This window comes from Parasteatoda tepidariorum, chromosome 8 (assembly GCF_982258835.1).
Source record: "Parasteatoda tepidariorum strain Cologne lab strain chromosome 8, Ptep-v5.0, whole genome shotgun sequence".
NCBI classification, from domain to species: Eukaryota; Metazoa; Arthropoda; class Arachnida; order Araneae; family Theridiidae; genus Parasteatoda; species Parasteatoda tepidariorum.
The window spans coordinates 108,050,643-108,066,746 of record NC_141762.1 but is presented as its reverse complement, the minus strand read 5'-3'; the positions used below and the strand labels follow the sequence as shown (position 1 = coordinate 108,066,746).

The window sequence follows — 16,104 nt, the reverse complement described above, 5'->3', positions numbered from 1 at the left end:
TGATTCATCAAAAAATAAATATTTAAATCTAATAATATTTATATCCAATAATTATATAATTTTATATTAAAATATTAATTTTTAATCCTATATATCAAGATAGATAAGTTAAGCTTAAAAAAATTTTAAAAAAATCTATATACTCATTGAAATTTTTTCTCACATAATTTCTTTATAGAAAATCTGATGATGTCAAATATACTGTAAATATATTATGAGGAAAATATACATAAATGTTTACTTTAATCTGTACTTTCATTCTCAAGAATCAAAAGATTTTTACACATGTAATTTTAAATGTGTTGGAATATAACACATATCAGGAAAGAAAGTAATTTCGTTAGCTAAAATTAATTAATGCAGCAATAATAAATTTTAAAACTAATTTATAATTATTAAACAGCAGTTTATTTAAAACTAAGAAAAAAATAACAAAAGTATCAATAATTTTAAATTTTTTTTTTTACTTTTTAAATCATTATATATATATATATATAGATCATAAATCATTTGAAAAATCATTTGATTTAAATTACGATTTAAATCAAGCCAATTTAAATCAACAAACCCTGATTCAAAGGGTTGTTAATTTCCGATATTGGTCCTATATAGAATTGTCTGATATCTTACAGCTATTTTACAACCAATATCGGCTCGATATGGAGTTGTGACATTTACCCGATGTTTTATATCCATTATTCAGCTAATATATTGCCATATATAGGGTGATATTTGCCCTATATAAGGAGCAGTATTAAAAAAAATCTAGGCATCCCAATATTCATCCCAAGGTAGATGTTTATATAGGACCCATACTGAAGCCAAGGTAAAATTGTTGCTAGGGAGGAGTTTCCTTGTCTTCTGGATGGGGTTCAAAACTAGGAGACCACGGAATTGAACGTTGGTGGTAGGGTTTGTCGATTTAAATCTGCTTGATTTAAATCGTTTCTTTTTTTAAAAATCATTGATTTAAATCTACTGATGTTTGCTAGTTGAAGAACAGGGAAAAGAAAATAGTTAAAGAACAGGGGTCTGTCCAAGCCAAACGGTAGAAGTACCTTCACAAATTCTACTTTAGGAAAAACGGCAGTTTCATAAAATACTTTTACTTCAAATTTTATTTTTGTATCCGGTAATAAACGATAAATTTATATTTTTGTGTTGATTTTTAAATATAATTTTTAATTTTCACAAATTATGTCTAAATTTTCACAAAATATGTACCTCTCAGAAAAACCTAGACAGACCCCTGAAATATTTTTTAAATTCTCTATATAATCTAGTCTTTAAATTTCATTCATGCATTTGTTTGAAAATGGTTGCTATGCATTCAAAGCTATGTATTATAATGAAAAATTGCTTTAGGTAGTTAGAGCTTCTAAAATATTCTTATAATATAGTTTTAATATTAATTTAATTTTGATTAAACATTTAAAGTTTTTTTAGTCATACATCAAAGTTCTTACAATGTGTTTGAATAAATAAAAAAGAAAAAAAAGAAGAAAAAAAAAACTGATATAAATGAAAAAAATCACAAGCCCTGGCTGGTTGTCGTAAACCCAAAATTCGGTCGGTTGTTCAACGACGGTTATAAAATAAAATTAAACAGGACAAAAATTAAAATAAGATTAGAGTAAAAATACCTTATGATCATTTCCACACTTGTCAGGACCAAACATGAGTGTATAAGGGGTCTTATCATGAAATTTACGCAAATCCATGTTAGGATCTTGAGATAAGAGTTTCAAATAAGCACCACCACATTCTTGCCCATTCTGAAATCGTACTTCATACCTACAAAATGTAAGAATAATTTTCAAGCACAAATAATTATCTACAAGGACATTCTATAAATTAATGTTTTGTTTCGTTATAGACAAGGTTGGCAAGTTTCTGCCGAGGTGGTTAAAACCACTAGTAGAAACTGGTTAAAACCCTTTTTTGCCACATTTGTGGCAGAAATTCACTAAATGACATAAAAGTAAGTACTGAGATTGACATAGAATGGATAATTCATAGAAAAAACAATTAAATGATAAGCGAAGTACAATTTATTTACAAAATTATTACCATTCAAAATCAAATATTACATTGTTTGCACTCTGCAGTAATCTATAACAAAAGACAAGTTTTGATGCAGTTTCTAAACATAAACAATTTCTCAATTTGCTATGCATGAAGGAGAAATTTGAGAAGATTCTCTCGAGTCCAGCAGAACTAGCAGACATTGCCATCATATAAATATTTAATACACTGCACTTTTTATATTTAATATAAACAAAATAATATATATTTACAAAGAATGAATTAAAAAGTTTGTTACAGTTACATTTTTCAGTTTACTTAAACAAAATGTCATTAAGAAATTACTAGAAATAATATAGAAGTTTTTTTTAGCTTCTGCCGGTTATAACCAAAAGCCAACCCTGGTTAAATATGTATTTATTAGCGGCCACCGAAAATTTTTTGGTGTCATAATTTGGGATGTTAGTGAGACTACAAGTCAAAATGTGAAGGAGTTTAATATAAGGGGAAAATTTTGTGTAGGGAGTATTTTGTTTTATTAGTGTCACATTTGAATTATTGGTCTTTACATGAAATTGTAGAATTTGTTATTTTTTTGCATTCGTATCGGGTTTCTGTCATTTTTCTTTAGTGTACTTGGAGTAAAAATGAGCATGATTATTAAAACATTAAAAAAGGATGGATTAAGAATAATTCAGTTTAAATTTTGCACAGAGTGCCAAAGTCATACAGCTCAGAAATCTAATCAAAACTTATGATAGCTATAAAAGTGACAATGAGTTCGTTCATAATCTTATTCAAAACATTCCAGAGAAAAAAAAGAAACTCAAGATAGAAAAACTAAAATTTGATAAAGCTGAAACAGAGACATTTCGTGAGCCGGCTGCAGAAAGCCAAACTAAATTACAATTGGAACAGTTGAACCTTACGCAGTTGGTAAGAGAAGGGGAACTAACAAATATTCAGAAAGAATTAACGTTCAGTCAAATCTTAAAGTCAGAAAGCTTAAATCGTGAAACAGCAAGTCTAATTAAAAGTGTAAAAACTTTAACCACATGGATTCCCAATAAAGCTGAATCCTTTAGTTATTTTTTTACTATCGATTGAAAAAGTTTTCCGAAAGAAAAATGTACCAGATAATTTAAAAGCTGAAATTCTGTTACACAATTTAGGAGAAAAAAAATAGCCTGTATATTAGTCCAAATAAATGAATAAAGTAGTTTAATTAAATCCTTGAATTGAATGAAAGAAAAAATTATTAACTCATTTAAACAGATTTATTATTTTTTTTATAAATAGTAATTGCTTGCATAATCAGCAAATTAATTCTACATTAGTATAACTTAAACTAACATTAGTTCATAAATATTGGAAATATTCATGTACAGTGGAAAAAAAATTAACCACTCAGAATAACTTTTGATCTAATGATCAGATCTTCACACTCTAGGACTCTATCTTTGATGGTTCGAGGGGGAGACCTCAAATATGCTACTAAACAAGAGCAGACTATATTTTAAGTTGCAAAATCAGACACAAAAACGTACTCTCTCTAAATAAACATTCTTTTTTTAAAAAAAGTTTCGCATTTCTGACCGCAAAAATATGGGGGAAGTCACAATCTAGGAAATATGGTCCCCACAGCTTGATCAGAAAGTGCAATCCAAAGTAGAAGGAATCAGAATAAGGGATTGGTTTAAAAACAAATATACTGCAATTTTATGAAAATGTGAATTTTTTTTATAAAAATATCAGATTTTCAAATTTGATTTAAAAATTTGGAACAAATCCTAAAAATTCAGAACAGTTGACAGCTATGAAATAGATATGAATGTTAGAGAAGCTTTAACAAAATTTTAAAAGAATTCAGACCACTAAAGAATACCTTAATTGTTTTTGCTAGGCTCAGTTTAAATTTTCAAACCTTTATCATGGTGTCGGATAAATTTTTTTTGGCAAATTTGACTAAAACCCTGGCTAATGAATGCACAATTGAATTTGGTGCCAAGCCATTTTCAAGTTTTGAATAAGGGCACCAAAGTTATGCTATTAAGATGTATAAACTTAGTATTTTTAATCAAGAGTGATGAAATCAATACATACAAGGTATCTGCTAAATCTACAGCTTTTAAATCCATGACTTCTACCAATAACTTTCCATGACTTACACAGGATAATACATTATTTAATTTAGTAAAAAAAAAAACTGTCTATATGAGTAAATTTTATTCTTAAAAGTAATATTGTTTCATGGGAGCAATGCTATGCCAATTTAAACAAAAGCATTAAAAAATAACTGAACAATTAAGTAAACTGAATAACAAATAACCCATGAGTTATTAGAGCATGGATTTAAAAATATTCAATAATGCTTTAAAAGAGCATTTACAAAGTTAAAATCTTTATCAGGCAAACTCAAATATGCCATTTTCAAAAAGGTTTATTCTAGGGATTATGTAAATTTAACTTCAAAGAAACAAAAGTTTCAACATCATTCCATGCACTATCAAATTATTTTAAATATATCCAAAAAATACAAATATCCACAAACACTGATCATGATGTGTAATTTATAAATCACACGAATATGGATCGCGACGTATAAGTTTAAAATCTCGTGAATACAAACCAAAATGCGAGATTTTTAAATTGCAGGAATAGAGTAGAAAACTAAAGACAGCAATCAATGAAGTTTAATTTGTTCACTAGATAACAAATTAAACTTCACCAATCACGTGAAAGTCACTGCAGAAAAAGTAGAAGGCAGAATATCAATAATGAAAAGACTTGCAGGAGCCAAATGGGGATGCAATCAAGCAACCCTGAATACAACGTACAACACATATGCAAAACCCATCATCAAATATGGTAGTTGAGGCCTTGATTTCTGCGGCAAAGAGTAATATTGACAAACTAGAAAAGGTGCAAAATAAAGCCCTTAGGGTTATCGTTGGAGCAGTAAAAACTACCACAGCAATGCAACTGTATACTTCCAACCAACATCGAAATTCAAAAGCAGGCAGTCGGAAGTTACATCAAAATGTCGACCTCACACAGAGCAGAGTGGTTTCTAAATCAGGAACCCAGTACTCTCAAAACTCAAGTTTCACCAGTAGAAATATGTCAAAATACACTTCAAGATCTCGATGCTAACATTCCTACGGAAAGCCCATATAAAATTATCAACCCACTTGAATATGTAGACATCGAAAATAACTTGACTGTAGGGAACGTAAGGAAAAAAAGACAGTATCGAGGCAGAGCAGAGGGCAACTGCGTTGCAAATGATCTGCGAAAAATACCCAGAAAGCGACTGGCTACATGTATATACCGACGGATCTCAGATACAAGATAGATCTGGAGCTGGTGTTCTTTGCAGACTATTTTCCCAAAGCGCCCCCGTAGGTCATTATATGACCAATTTCGATGCAGAGATCCAAGCAATTTATCTAGCATTACAGAATCTAAAAACAAGATCTAATGAGTTCTTAAGGGTGGTTCTATTGGTAGACTCCATTTCTGCAATTCAAGCAATCACAGAAAACCAATGTTTTAAAACTAAGCTGTTAAACGAAATTCAGCTCGATATAAACCTCCTCGAGGAAATGAATAAAACTATAGTCATACAGTGGATCCCTTCACATATTGGTATCGAAGGCAATGAGAACGCAGATTATCTGGCAAAAAATGGAACAACTATGCCCCAAGAAATAACAACCGTCACACCTGATACTCTTAAAAAATATGTTATGAAAAAACTCAACGAAATAAATACTTATGATTTAACTATAAAATCAAAAGGCAAAATATTCAAGACAGTTGAAAATTTCTCTGTTACCAACCACATAAGGAAGCAGTAACCCATTTTCGGCTTAAAACAGGCCACGATTGCTTATCAGAACATTTATATAACATTAAAATTCTTCCCAGCAAAGCATGCCCAATTTGTGACACAGGTGTATTAAACTCTGATCACCTCTTATTGTGTAAGGGACTAGATAGGAACTCCCAGAAAAGTGGGAATGTCACTAAATTGTATTGGGAAGCAAAAGCTCTCATGAATTGTCAATAACCTTTCCTTTTTCATGTTAATGTTTAAAATTTTATATTGTTGAAATGTTTATTGATTCAAATGTTTATTGTTCTTTTTTGTTCACTTTACCTAAATTGTTGAATTGTTTCTTTATTATTTTTCTGCTCCTTTGTGATGCAATGAGCTGTCAAATTTTCTGGATTGAATTCCTAATAAAGCCATATGAAACACGCAATCACTTTGCTTTGAGTTATTCAACAAATCTAAAAGTGATTCTACTAAATGAGTTTGTATTACTCATTCAACAAAAACTTATTTCAATAAAAAATTATATTTCTATTAGCTTAACTTTCTATGAACTACAAAAAAATCTGATAAATTGTTTTTTTCTTTACATTTTAATTCCTGAACAGAAAACCATATAAAAATTATGTTCCAAAGAAGAGACATTTAAAGTAACCTCCTAGTCAGAATATTTTATTATGTTAATATTGATATTATTAAAAATTATACAAAATTTATATTAACTAGAAATATTAAAAATGTTTTGAACAAGTAAAAATCTTTATATGCAACAAAAAAACTTCAAATGTAAAAAAATAACTCTTATAAAAACAGTTTTATACAGTATACAAGAGCACTTCTGCTTTAAACCTAACAATGGAAGCCATATAAAATTGAAAAATCTTGAAAATTCCTATTAGGAAAGAAAGTCAAGATTAAATTGAAGAGCATGATTTGAAACCTTGGATACAGTACAAGTAAGCCGCCGGATCGGCTGAGAGTAAAATATGCCCCATTTAAGTTCATTTACTTTTTAGACTAACAAAAACTTTCTAGCTGATGGGTATTTGTGGTGTGACAGTTGCCTTCCACCAGAGATGACAGGAGTACAAATCCTAGCTGAGATGATTGAATTGTATCAATAATCTCATTTTCTAAAAAGGTTGATAACTAAAGTGTTAACAATTTTCAAATTATTATTTTTTTCATTCAAATTGATTTTTTTAAAGAATTTAAATTTAAAAAATAAATAAAAAAGATACTTAATGTATTTTTTAATGAAATATATTTTGTATATAAATTTCTTTTTTTTTTAAAAATTTTTTGCAATTTTCTTTCAGATTTTAAATTACTTAACCACTACACCACAAACATATATCGACTGGAAAGTTTTTGTTAGTTAAAAAGTAAATGAAGTAAAGGAGCATGTTTTACCCTAAGAGCAGATCGGGCGGTTAATCCTTTCCCTGGTTTTCAATCACGATCTTTCATTTAAGCTTTGCTTTAAAATTATGCTTTTTTTGTTACTATATTCACACCTGCTTTATAAACCCCGGGTTCCGCTAAAAGAAGCCTGATTACTTAGGGTTCCCGTAGCCGAAAAAAATTGTGAGCTGCTGATCTTCAAAATAAGTCTAGGGGGTTGTTGAAGAATCAAACAATAATTGTTAAACCAGACTAGCATCTATCGTGCAATCTCCAGGAAAACAATAACAAATAATAAATTTAGAAAAATCAAAAACAATACTTTAAAATTGTATCTTACTGCAAGATAAAAGGCTTGTTATCAAATAGAAATGGTTTCTCCAACCTAGATGAAATGGCATGATGGCGTGCTTTTGACTAAAAAACAATATACATTTAATATTATTAGCACATAAATATCACAAAAACAAAGAACATTTGAGAAGAGATCAGGGATGTATTGAATATTCGGCCCCCATGGCAGAATTTTTTCGAGCTATCTGCGACAAAACTCTCTAGCACTAATGTCATTCTGCAAGATACTTTTAATAATAACAAACATATATGACACTAATTTAAAATAACAAAAAAGCTGTGTTTACAAAATAAAAAATTATTAATTGAATATGTAGCAATTTTTAATTCTAATATTATGGGTGATATTCTTGCATTTTGTTTGGAGGGAAAGCACAAATTATTTCCTTCTTTGCATTTTGTAAATAATCATCACAATAAAAAAATAATTGAAAATCTTAAAATACGTAATTGTCGAATCACGTGAATCGGATTCTTCAAATATTTCGTTTTGAGATTAGATTGTTGAAATAAATAATATCATATATAAAAAATATTGGATTTATAAACTATGGAGAAATCAATAGCAATAACTGCCAAAAATTTTATAGAATTATTGCCTTTAAAAGTAAGTACTCAAATGCATCATTCGAATTTTTTATATTGTTTGAAATATATCGGAATATTTAAAAAAACATGTGAAATTCAATATCAATAACTGCCGGAAATACAGATTTAAATATTACCTGTAAATTTCTGTAGAAAATAAAAGAAAAATTTTTTGCTACAAAGTTTTTTTTTTTGGACGGATTGAATGAATTTAATAAAGAGTAATCTAAAATTGTATTTTTTACTATACATTAGAAATAGTTTTTACACATATTTTTTAAATTTTAAAACTTGCAAATTTAAGTTCTGAAAGACGAACGAAAGAGCAAAATTTGAAAAATTGTAACTAGATTATTTTATACGAAGCCAAAATTTTGTATCACAGATTAAAAAAAAAAAAAAAAAAAAAAATTATTTAGGCAAGTAAATTCTGTTATTTTTTCAGCACTTTTAGTTTTCAGAATTGAGAATATTTCTGTTTTGCTCTATTTATTTTTTGTGTTTCGTTTCTGTGCTTTTCTGCTTTTATTATAGAGCAGTATTTTAATGCAGCGTTTTTAAGAGATTTAATTCTTTAATTGTCACATGTACAGCAAGTTTTTTTTTTGTTAACTTTTCTTTTCATCAGCATTTTCATTATGACAGCAATTTTTATCTATTCATCTTCTGCTTTTTTGTTAACTCTTCTTTTTATCAGTGCTTTTATTATGACAGCATTTTTGATAAAGAGTTTCTTATGAAGGCTATTTTTTTGTCATTTGGTTTCTTCTAAAAATACAGCAACATGAAAAAGTTAAATCAAAATTTTTAGTTAAAAATTAACAATGATTTTTGTTTTAGTTTCTTCCTAGCTTTTTTTTCAAGAAAGCATTTGTTTTTATTAATATTTTTTATTATAACACTGCATTTAAGAGTGTTTCGATTACAGGGTGCGTAGCCAAATCTTTGAATCAAAAATAAGCACTTTTTAAAAACTTTTCAAGCACTTCACAAAAATTTTAAAGCACTCTAAAAATTCATATCCAATCAATGATATTATTGAAAAACAAAAATTTTTTATAAACAGTTGTAGCGTTAAAAAAACCCCCCAAAAAAACGGGCGTAAATCGAAACAATCAGCACTTTCCCACATCACCGAGTGAATTCAACTTGACCTTGAACTCAGAACAAAAGTACCCTTACCCCCTACGTCAAAAAAAGTGTTCAAAGTAAAATAAAATAAACAAGAATAAAATTAAAATAAATTAAAAAGAAAAGCATTTAATAAGGATCTAATATTCTCTATCCGAATTGGAGCACTCGGGTTTCGATTTCAAGTGTGCGCGCATGCGCAAGTCAAACTCCCCATTTTTCGTGAAATTCATGGGATCCACCAGATATCACTAAAGGGAAGAAAAATAATTATTCGGAAAAAAAGCACTTTTTAAAAACGCCAGCTGAAAAAAGCACCTTTAAAAGCTTTTCAAAAACAAATCCCCAAAAAAGCACCTTTAAGTACTTTTTACAAACGCTACGCACCCTGGATTAGATTTCACTATTTTTTCTTCAGTTTTTCTTGAAAATACAGTAGTTGGAAAACTAAGACACTCAGTTTTAAACGTTTCATTCAAGAATTAAGATCGATTTTTATTTTTCTGTTTCGCTTTTCTATATTATTTTTATTTTTAAAGAAAAAAAAAATGATAGTGAAGCATTTTTAAAAGCGTTTCTGATAGAATATCTTAACCAAAAAAATATTATTCTAAGCATTTAAGTTTTGTTTTTAGAATTAAGGGGATTTTTTTTCTCTCTTTTTTTTTAAAAAAATTCTTCAATATTTTAGTTTTTTTTTAAATATCTGTTTGTCAGTTTTTTTTATTTATCTCAAATATTTTTAATAGATAACTATTATAGTTCTTTTTCCTCTTTAACCCATACCAATAATTTAGCAACGTTTTGATCACTTTTCAACAATGTCTAAAAATTTATCTATAAATAAAAAGTAATATTTACTATTGATTTTTTTTAAAAATGTTGCTATTCGACCGATTTTTTTTTGGGCCAAATATTCGATATTCTGTCAAATCACTATTGGTTAATCATCATTAAAAGAAATCATACCTTTAGCACAAGACCAAAATCTCCATTAAGACCATTTTTCTCAGCTTCTTCCACAGACCATTTGCCTAAAAATTAATTAAAGTTAATTAATCTACAGTTTGTTAATTAAGTTTGCAACATTTGATGACATAATTTTTATAAGTAAGAATTACAGTGTTACTATTGAATTCAAAGATACTATCTAACTTTTATAAAACTTAAAAGATAGTCTTTATTCTCTGAAAATTTACCTACAAGGGAAGCGTGACTCGCCAATTTTGAAATAAACTAGTGGGATATATGCCTAATGAGGAATAATTTTAGGGGGCAACATTCATTTCGGCCCACAGAAGGTCCTGTGAGAGATAAAAAATAATTAAACATATAAAAAAATCGGTATTTTATTACTTCAATGCAGACTATTAGTTATTATAATTATCTCATACTCCAATTAATTTTATGGTACTTTCACGTACTATATAATGCATATTTATTGTCAAAATTGATTACGAAAATGTTATATATCTGTAGTGTTTCAGAAAAACCTGTTAGGTTAAAAAAAATGTACATCAAATTTTTTTTCTCCAAATTAATTGGAGTATGTAATTGCAAATTAATTAATCAATTACTGATTAATTAACCATTTAATTAAAAATTAACTGGAGTATGATACAATTACAATAACTAATAGTCTGCATTGAAGTAATAAAATATCGATTTTTCTATATATTGAATTATATTTTATCTCTCACAGGACCTTCTATGGGCCGAAACGAATGTTGCCCCCTAAAATTATTCCTCATAAGGCATACATCCTACTATTTTATTTCAAAATTGGTGAGTCACTTCCCTAGTTTCCCTTGTTAGTATCTGTATACAGAAAAAGCCGATAGATGAGATGAAAAAAATAATATAGTAAAAATAAACTGCTTTGTTTACAATTGACAGTTGAAAAGTCTAAAAATGTAAACGACTCAAGAAAAGTTATAAAAAATAACTAGTTGAATAGCTGTTCCCAGTACAGGCAAAAAAACAAAACCAGCAATTAATCAGTACTCAACAACGCTACAACATAATTAATACAGCTAAAATAAATTTAATTTTCTCATTATTATTTTTTGTTTCTGCCCATGATTATACATTATTAGATAAAGAAGAACAAGTTTTTAATAGTTCGTTCATCAAAATAAAAATTCAGTACTTTAAGACATACAGATGATGTTCAAAATTTATTAGAATTAAAGGATTTTTTTTCTTCTGTTTATTCCTTTCAAAGGCCTATAAAATACATCTGTATTAAAACTTCATAGTTTTAATAGATAATTTAACTTACATTTGTATATTTGGCTACTACATTCACATCGCTCATTGGGTTTATTTGACATACCGAATAGAAAAATAATTAAACATCTAAGAAAGTGCAATTAACTCCCTTTTTGATTAATGAGAGCTATCAAGCATTACTGACGCTATCTTTCAAATCATCTGCAATTTCATTATTATAAATTTGCACTAAGAGTAGATATTGAACAGATAACCTATAAATTAGAACATATAACAGTATGATAATAAAAGGTAGAGATGTTACAAAAGAACTCGGTAACATAATGCAACACAGTGCTACCAACGAAAATAAAATAGAAGTATTAAGGCTAACTTATAGACAAAGTTTAAAACAAGTGTATCAAAATAAAATAATTAAAAATACATACAACCAACTTTTAATCCCTTTGAGGACGACTTTCCCCACTGGTAGTAAATTGGAATTGGAATTACTATTTTCGGCAGAAACATATGCTGTATTTTGAAAAAGCTTATGGACTACCACTATAGTATTACATATTTCATTTTATCCATCTTTGAAATGCCGACCCGGTTTTGGGTTTACAACTACTAATATTCAACTCCATAGCTTTGCAGGGTTGCCACAGTAAAAAAATGAACAAAAATAGTTGCTTTTAGTAGCCTAAAGTATGAAAATAGTTGCCTGAACAGGAACAAAAATTTATCAAAAATAGTAGCCAAATAACTAAAATTATAGCTTAATTGTCAAATACTATTTATGCTCCCAATAAAAAAAAAGTTTTGTACAAATATGAAAGGTATACATATTAGAAAATAGGTACCTAAATAAAAGTCGAATTACAATAAAATATGAATGCTAATAGAAGGAAAAAACAATTAAAAATAACAAAACTGCCCCTCAGAGAGAACATATAACAAGTACTTTATTAAATCCAATGGAAATTTAAATTTTTGGCTCTTCGGACATAAATGATTGTATAAAAGTTTGCTTTCTTTTATTAACGTTCTGAAAAGTAACGTTCATTTTTGAGAAAAAACTTTGCAAAGAGTAAAAAAAATCTCCTAATAGTCGCCTATTCCTGAAAATAGTTGCTTTTTTTGCCTTTAAAGTTTGTTTTCTTTTATTAACGTTCTGAACAGTAACGTTCATTTTTGCAAAAAAACTTCGCCCAGAGTTAAAAAAGTCTCCTAATAGTCGCCTATTCCTGAAAATAGTTGCTTTTTTTTAAAGCCTTTTCAGGCAAAAAAAGTCGCCATAGGTCGAAAATAGTAGCATTTTAGTAGTCTGTGGCAACCCTGCCTTGTAATTTTGAACCCAATCCAGAAGATAAGGAAACTCCTGGATCAGTACCCCCAGAGGTATTGATTTGTTTAGGGAATACAGAAGACTTTGCGACTCGACAGTTTTAATGTGCATCAGTCATCATTTACTACACCAACCAGGCTATCTCAGCCTAGTATTACATATTAATATATAGAAAGCATACACTTTAAATATAGAAATAAAAATTTACGCCAAATGAGTAAAAGTTGGCAAGTATGAAAATAAAACTGGAAACAGAACTTCTTTTTATTAAAAAAAGTTCATTTAATTGTATTTTCATTTAAATTTTAATAAAATCTGTTTAGCTTAACTAGCATTCTTAACAGATAGTTTATTAAACATTAATTTGATCAAAACTTTCAATTTTGACAACTGTTAATTTATAAAAAGGGCTGGCAAGTTTTTGACACATGACGGTTATTACCATGGTTTTTAACGTCATGTCAAAAACCCATAGTTTTGGCAAAACTGTATTTTTATTTGAGTTTAACTGCTTATAACTTAAAATTAATTTAATTTTTAGGCAATAAAATTAGAAAAAAAGTTGTTAAAAGATATTTAAGAACAGATTCATGCATTTTCCCAACATGATTATATCAAAACATACTATTTGAAGTAAACTATTAGGATACAAAACAAAATTTTCAACATTTCCAAGCATCATTTTGTTTGGCAAATTACATAGCCTGGCACGACAAGCCTGGGAAATCCTTTTTGAGTTTCCTTGCAACATTGCAATAACCTTTTGTTATCATTATCCTCAATGACAGGCTTCCCGGAACTAGACTGGTGGTCTTCCATTGAAAGAATCTTCTCGAATTTTGGACTCATCCATACTCAAAATTTGTCACTTGCTATCGTATGCTTCGGCACAGTGACTCCGACTACTGAACATGTAATTTTATTTGTAAATAAGTTTTGTTTAATGTGCTTTTCCAACTGAATAAAAGCCTTTAACTTGACAAAATAACAGTAATTCTTGACTTAGAGTTTGTTAGTAGTTACAAGTTTTGTTTAGCTTATTTCTAATATTTAAGAAATGCCAAATTTTAAATTCTTCTCTTTAGTTCTTGAATTTATTAATAGTTCCAAGCTTTATTGTTTGCTTGTTTATTTCTAACAATTAAGAAGTGCAAAATTTTGAATCCTTTGCAAATCAAGCTATAATAATAAAAGTAAGTAGCACTATTTTCAATAAGTATATTACAATATTTCTGTATGAATGTATATCCTTCTATAAGAATACATGTATATAGTTTCAAAATAAATAGCAATCATTTACAACATTCATTTATAAAGGCAATTATGTGAAAATAATATATTGTCCACTATATGCCATAAATTAAAGAAAACAGTAGGTTTTTGACGGTTTTTACCGGTAAAAACACGGTTTTTACCACTGTCATGTCAAAAACCAGTTTTTGATGGCAAAAACCCAACTCTGTTTATAATGGTAAAGCTTTTCTGTTAGCATGTGCATGTTTGATTGAGACATTAGTCTATTGATAAGTACTTTTCGTGTGGTTTAAGTCATGTGCTTATGGTCTTAGACCAGCAGACCACCCATGGCATAAAAAATGTCCCACATCAAAATAAAATGATAACTTCATTAAAGAAATTAAAAAAAAGTCACTACTTTACCATCATATTTGGCTATTCCTGCTTCAACTCCATCTTTTTTTGCTTCTGACTGAATCCATCTATTTAAGTAAATAAAATAAAAATTATATTTTACAAATTTCTTTTAAAATTATCAATGATTTTAAAACCGTAATGAATTATAAAGACTAGAAGAAAAAAATTCCCCTTAAAAATAAAAAACTCTTTTAATATACACACAGTTATGGCATGCACACACATGAACAAAATAAAAAAAGCTGATAGCTAGTTTGGAGGAAGAATCTTATGACTGTAAATTGTTCTGCAAGCACTGATTGCTTTACAGCCTCTTGGGGGTTGCAACCTTTATCAGTGAAAGGCCACTTGCACAGGAGGTTGACTAACGAAGGGTCGCACACAGATTTAGTCATGTTGGTGGCAAATAAAATTTTTATATATACAGTGTTATAAGCACTAAATTTTTTATCAAAAAGATAAGCAGTATATTTGCTGAAAATTAAACACTTTTAATTATTAGAATTCATTCAGAAATGAAAAAACTGATACAGTATGGAACCAATTATCCGGAACGATCGGGACCATCGCTATTCTGGATAACCGATTTTTCCGGTTTTCTGAATCGCTACAAAAAGCCGTTTTTTTATTGTTAAACCCAACAACAACAAAAAAAAAAAATATTTGGAAATAATCTTAAAAATCATTAGTGTATTACGATGAAGTAATACACTAATGATTATTTCCAAAATGATGGTAAGGCAAACATCTTTCAAAAATGAAAGAAAAATCCTAAAATCTTATGAGGAAAAAAACCTTTTTGTAAAAAAAAAAAATGGCGGGAAAATTTATCGAATTTCGTTCCGGTCTTTTGGTTTTCCGGATAACAGGTTCTGTACTGCATTTATTCTAAAATGTTTTCTCTTTTTGTCAATAATTGATTTTTCAAAAAAAAAAATATTAGAGAAGGGGGAGAAAATATAAATACTAACAAAAAAAAATAATACTCACACAGGGTGCGTAGCCAAATCTTTGAATCAAAAATAAGCACTTTTTAAAAACTTTTCAAGCACTTTACAAAAGTTTTCAACAGGGTATCTGCTACATTTTAGATTTTCAAATTCATGACTTTTCATGATTTTCCATGACTATTTCCAAGAGTTTTTCATGACTTAACAAAGTTACTATTTTCTCGGACAAAAATGCAACAATAAATTAAAAAAAGCATTATAATAACATTAATTGAAATTATAGGTATAACCAAAACTGCTATACTCTGCATCTTCATATTTAGATTTTAAATTTAAAAAACAGAGTAAAGAAAGAGTTGAAACAATAAAATAGCTGAAAAAAATACAAAAGCAAATAATTTTTTTTTTCTGTAGAATTATATTCTAAAGAAACTTTTCTTGCTCATCTGAAAGGAAAGAAATACTCCTGATTTTTCTGTTCTCATTTCGGAATAAAAAAATTCGCCAATGAATAAAAATTCTTAAATCACAGAAGAGTTTAAAAGATAATTCCCTCTAGAAGTGATGTTTTTTTTCTCATTTTCTAAAAGAACACCATAATT

General features: G+C 28.4%; 1 protein-coding gene across 2 annotated transcripts in view; it reads right to left on the bottom strand.

Moving 5' to 3' along the window:
• Positions 1-16,104, bottom strand: part of Cnx99A (Calnexin 99A) — an 84,982-nt gene that overhangs the window by 54,309 nt on the left and 14,569 nt on the right. For both annotated transcript variants that reach the window (XM_087149275.1, XM_087149274.1), the window contains 4 exons: positions 14,559-14,617; positions 10,310-10,374; positions 7,608-7,684; positions 1,644-1,794 (listed from right to left, as the gene is read on the bottom strand). In XM_087149275.1, coding sequence (XP_087005401.1) covers positions 1,644-1,794; positions 7,608-7,684; positions 10,310-10,374; positions 14,559-14,617 — 352 coding nt within the window. The remainder of the gene's footprint in view (positions 1-1,643; positions 1,795-7,607; positions 7,685-10,309; positions 10,375-14,558; positions 14,618-16,104) is intronic.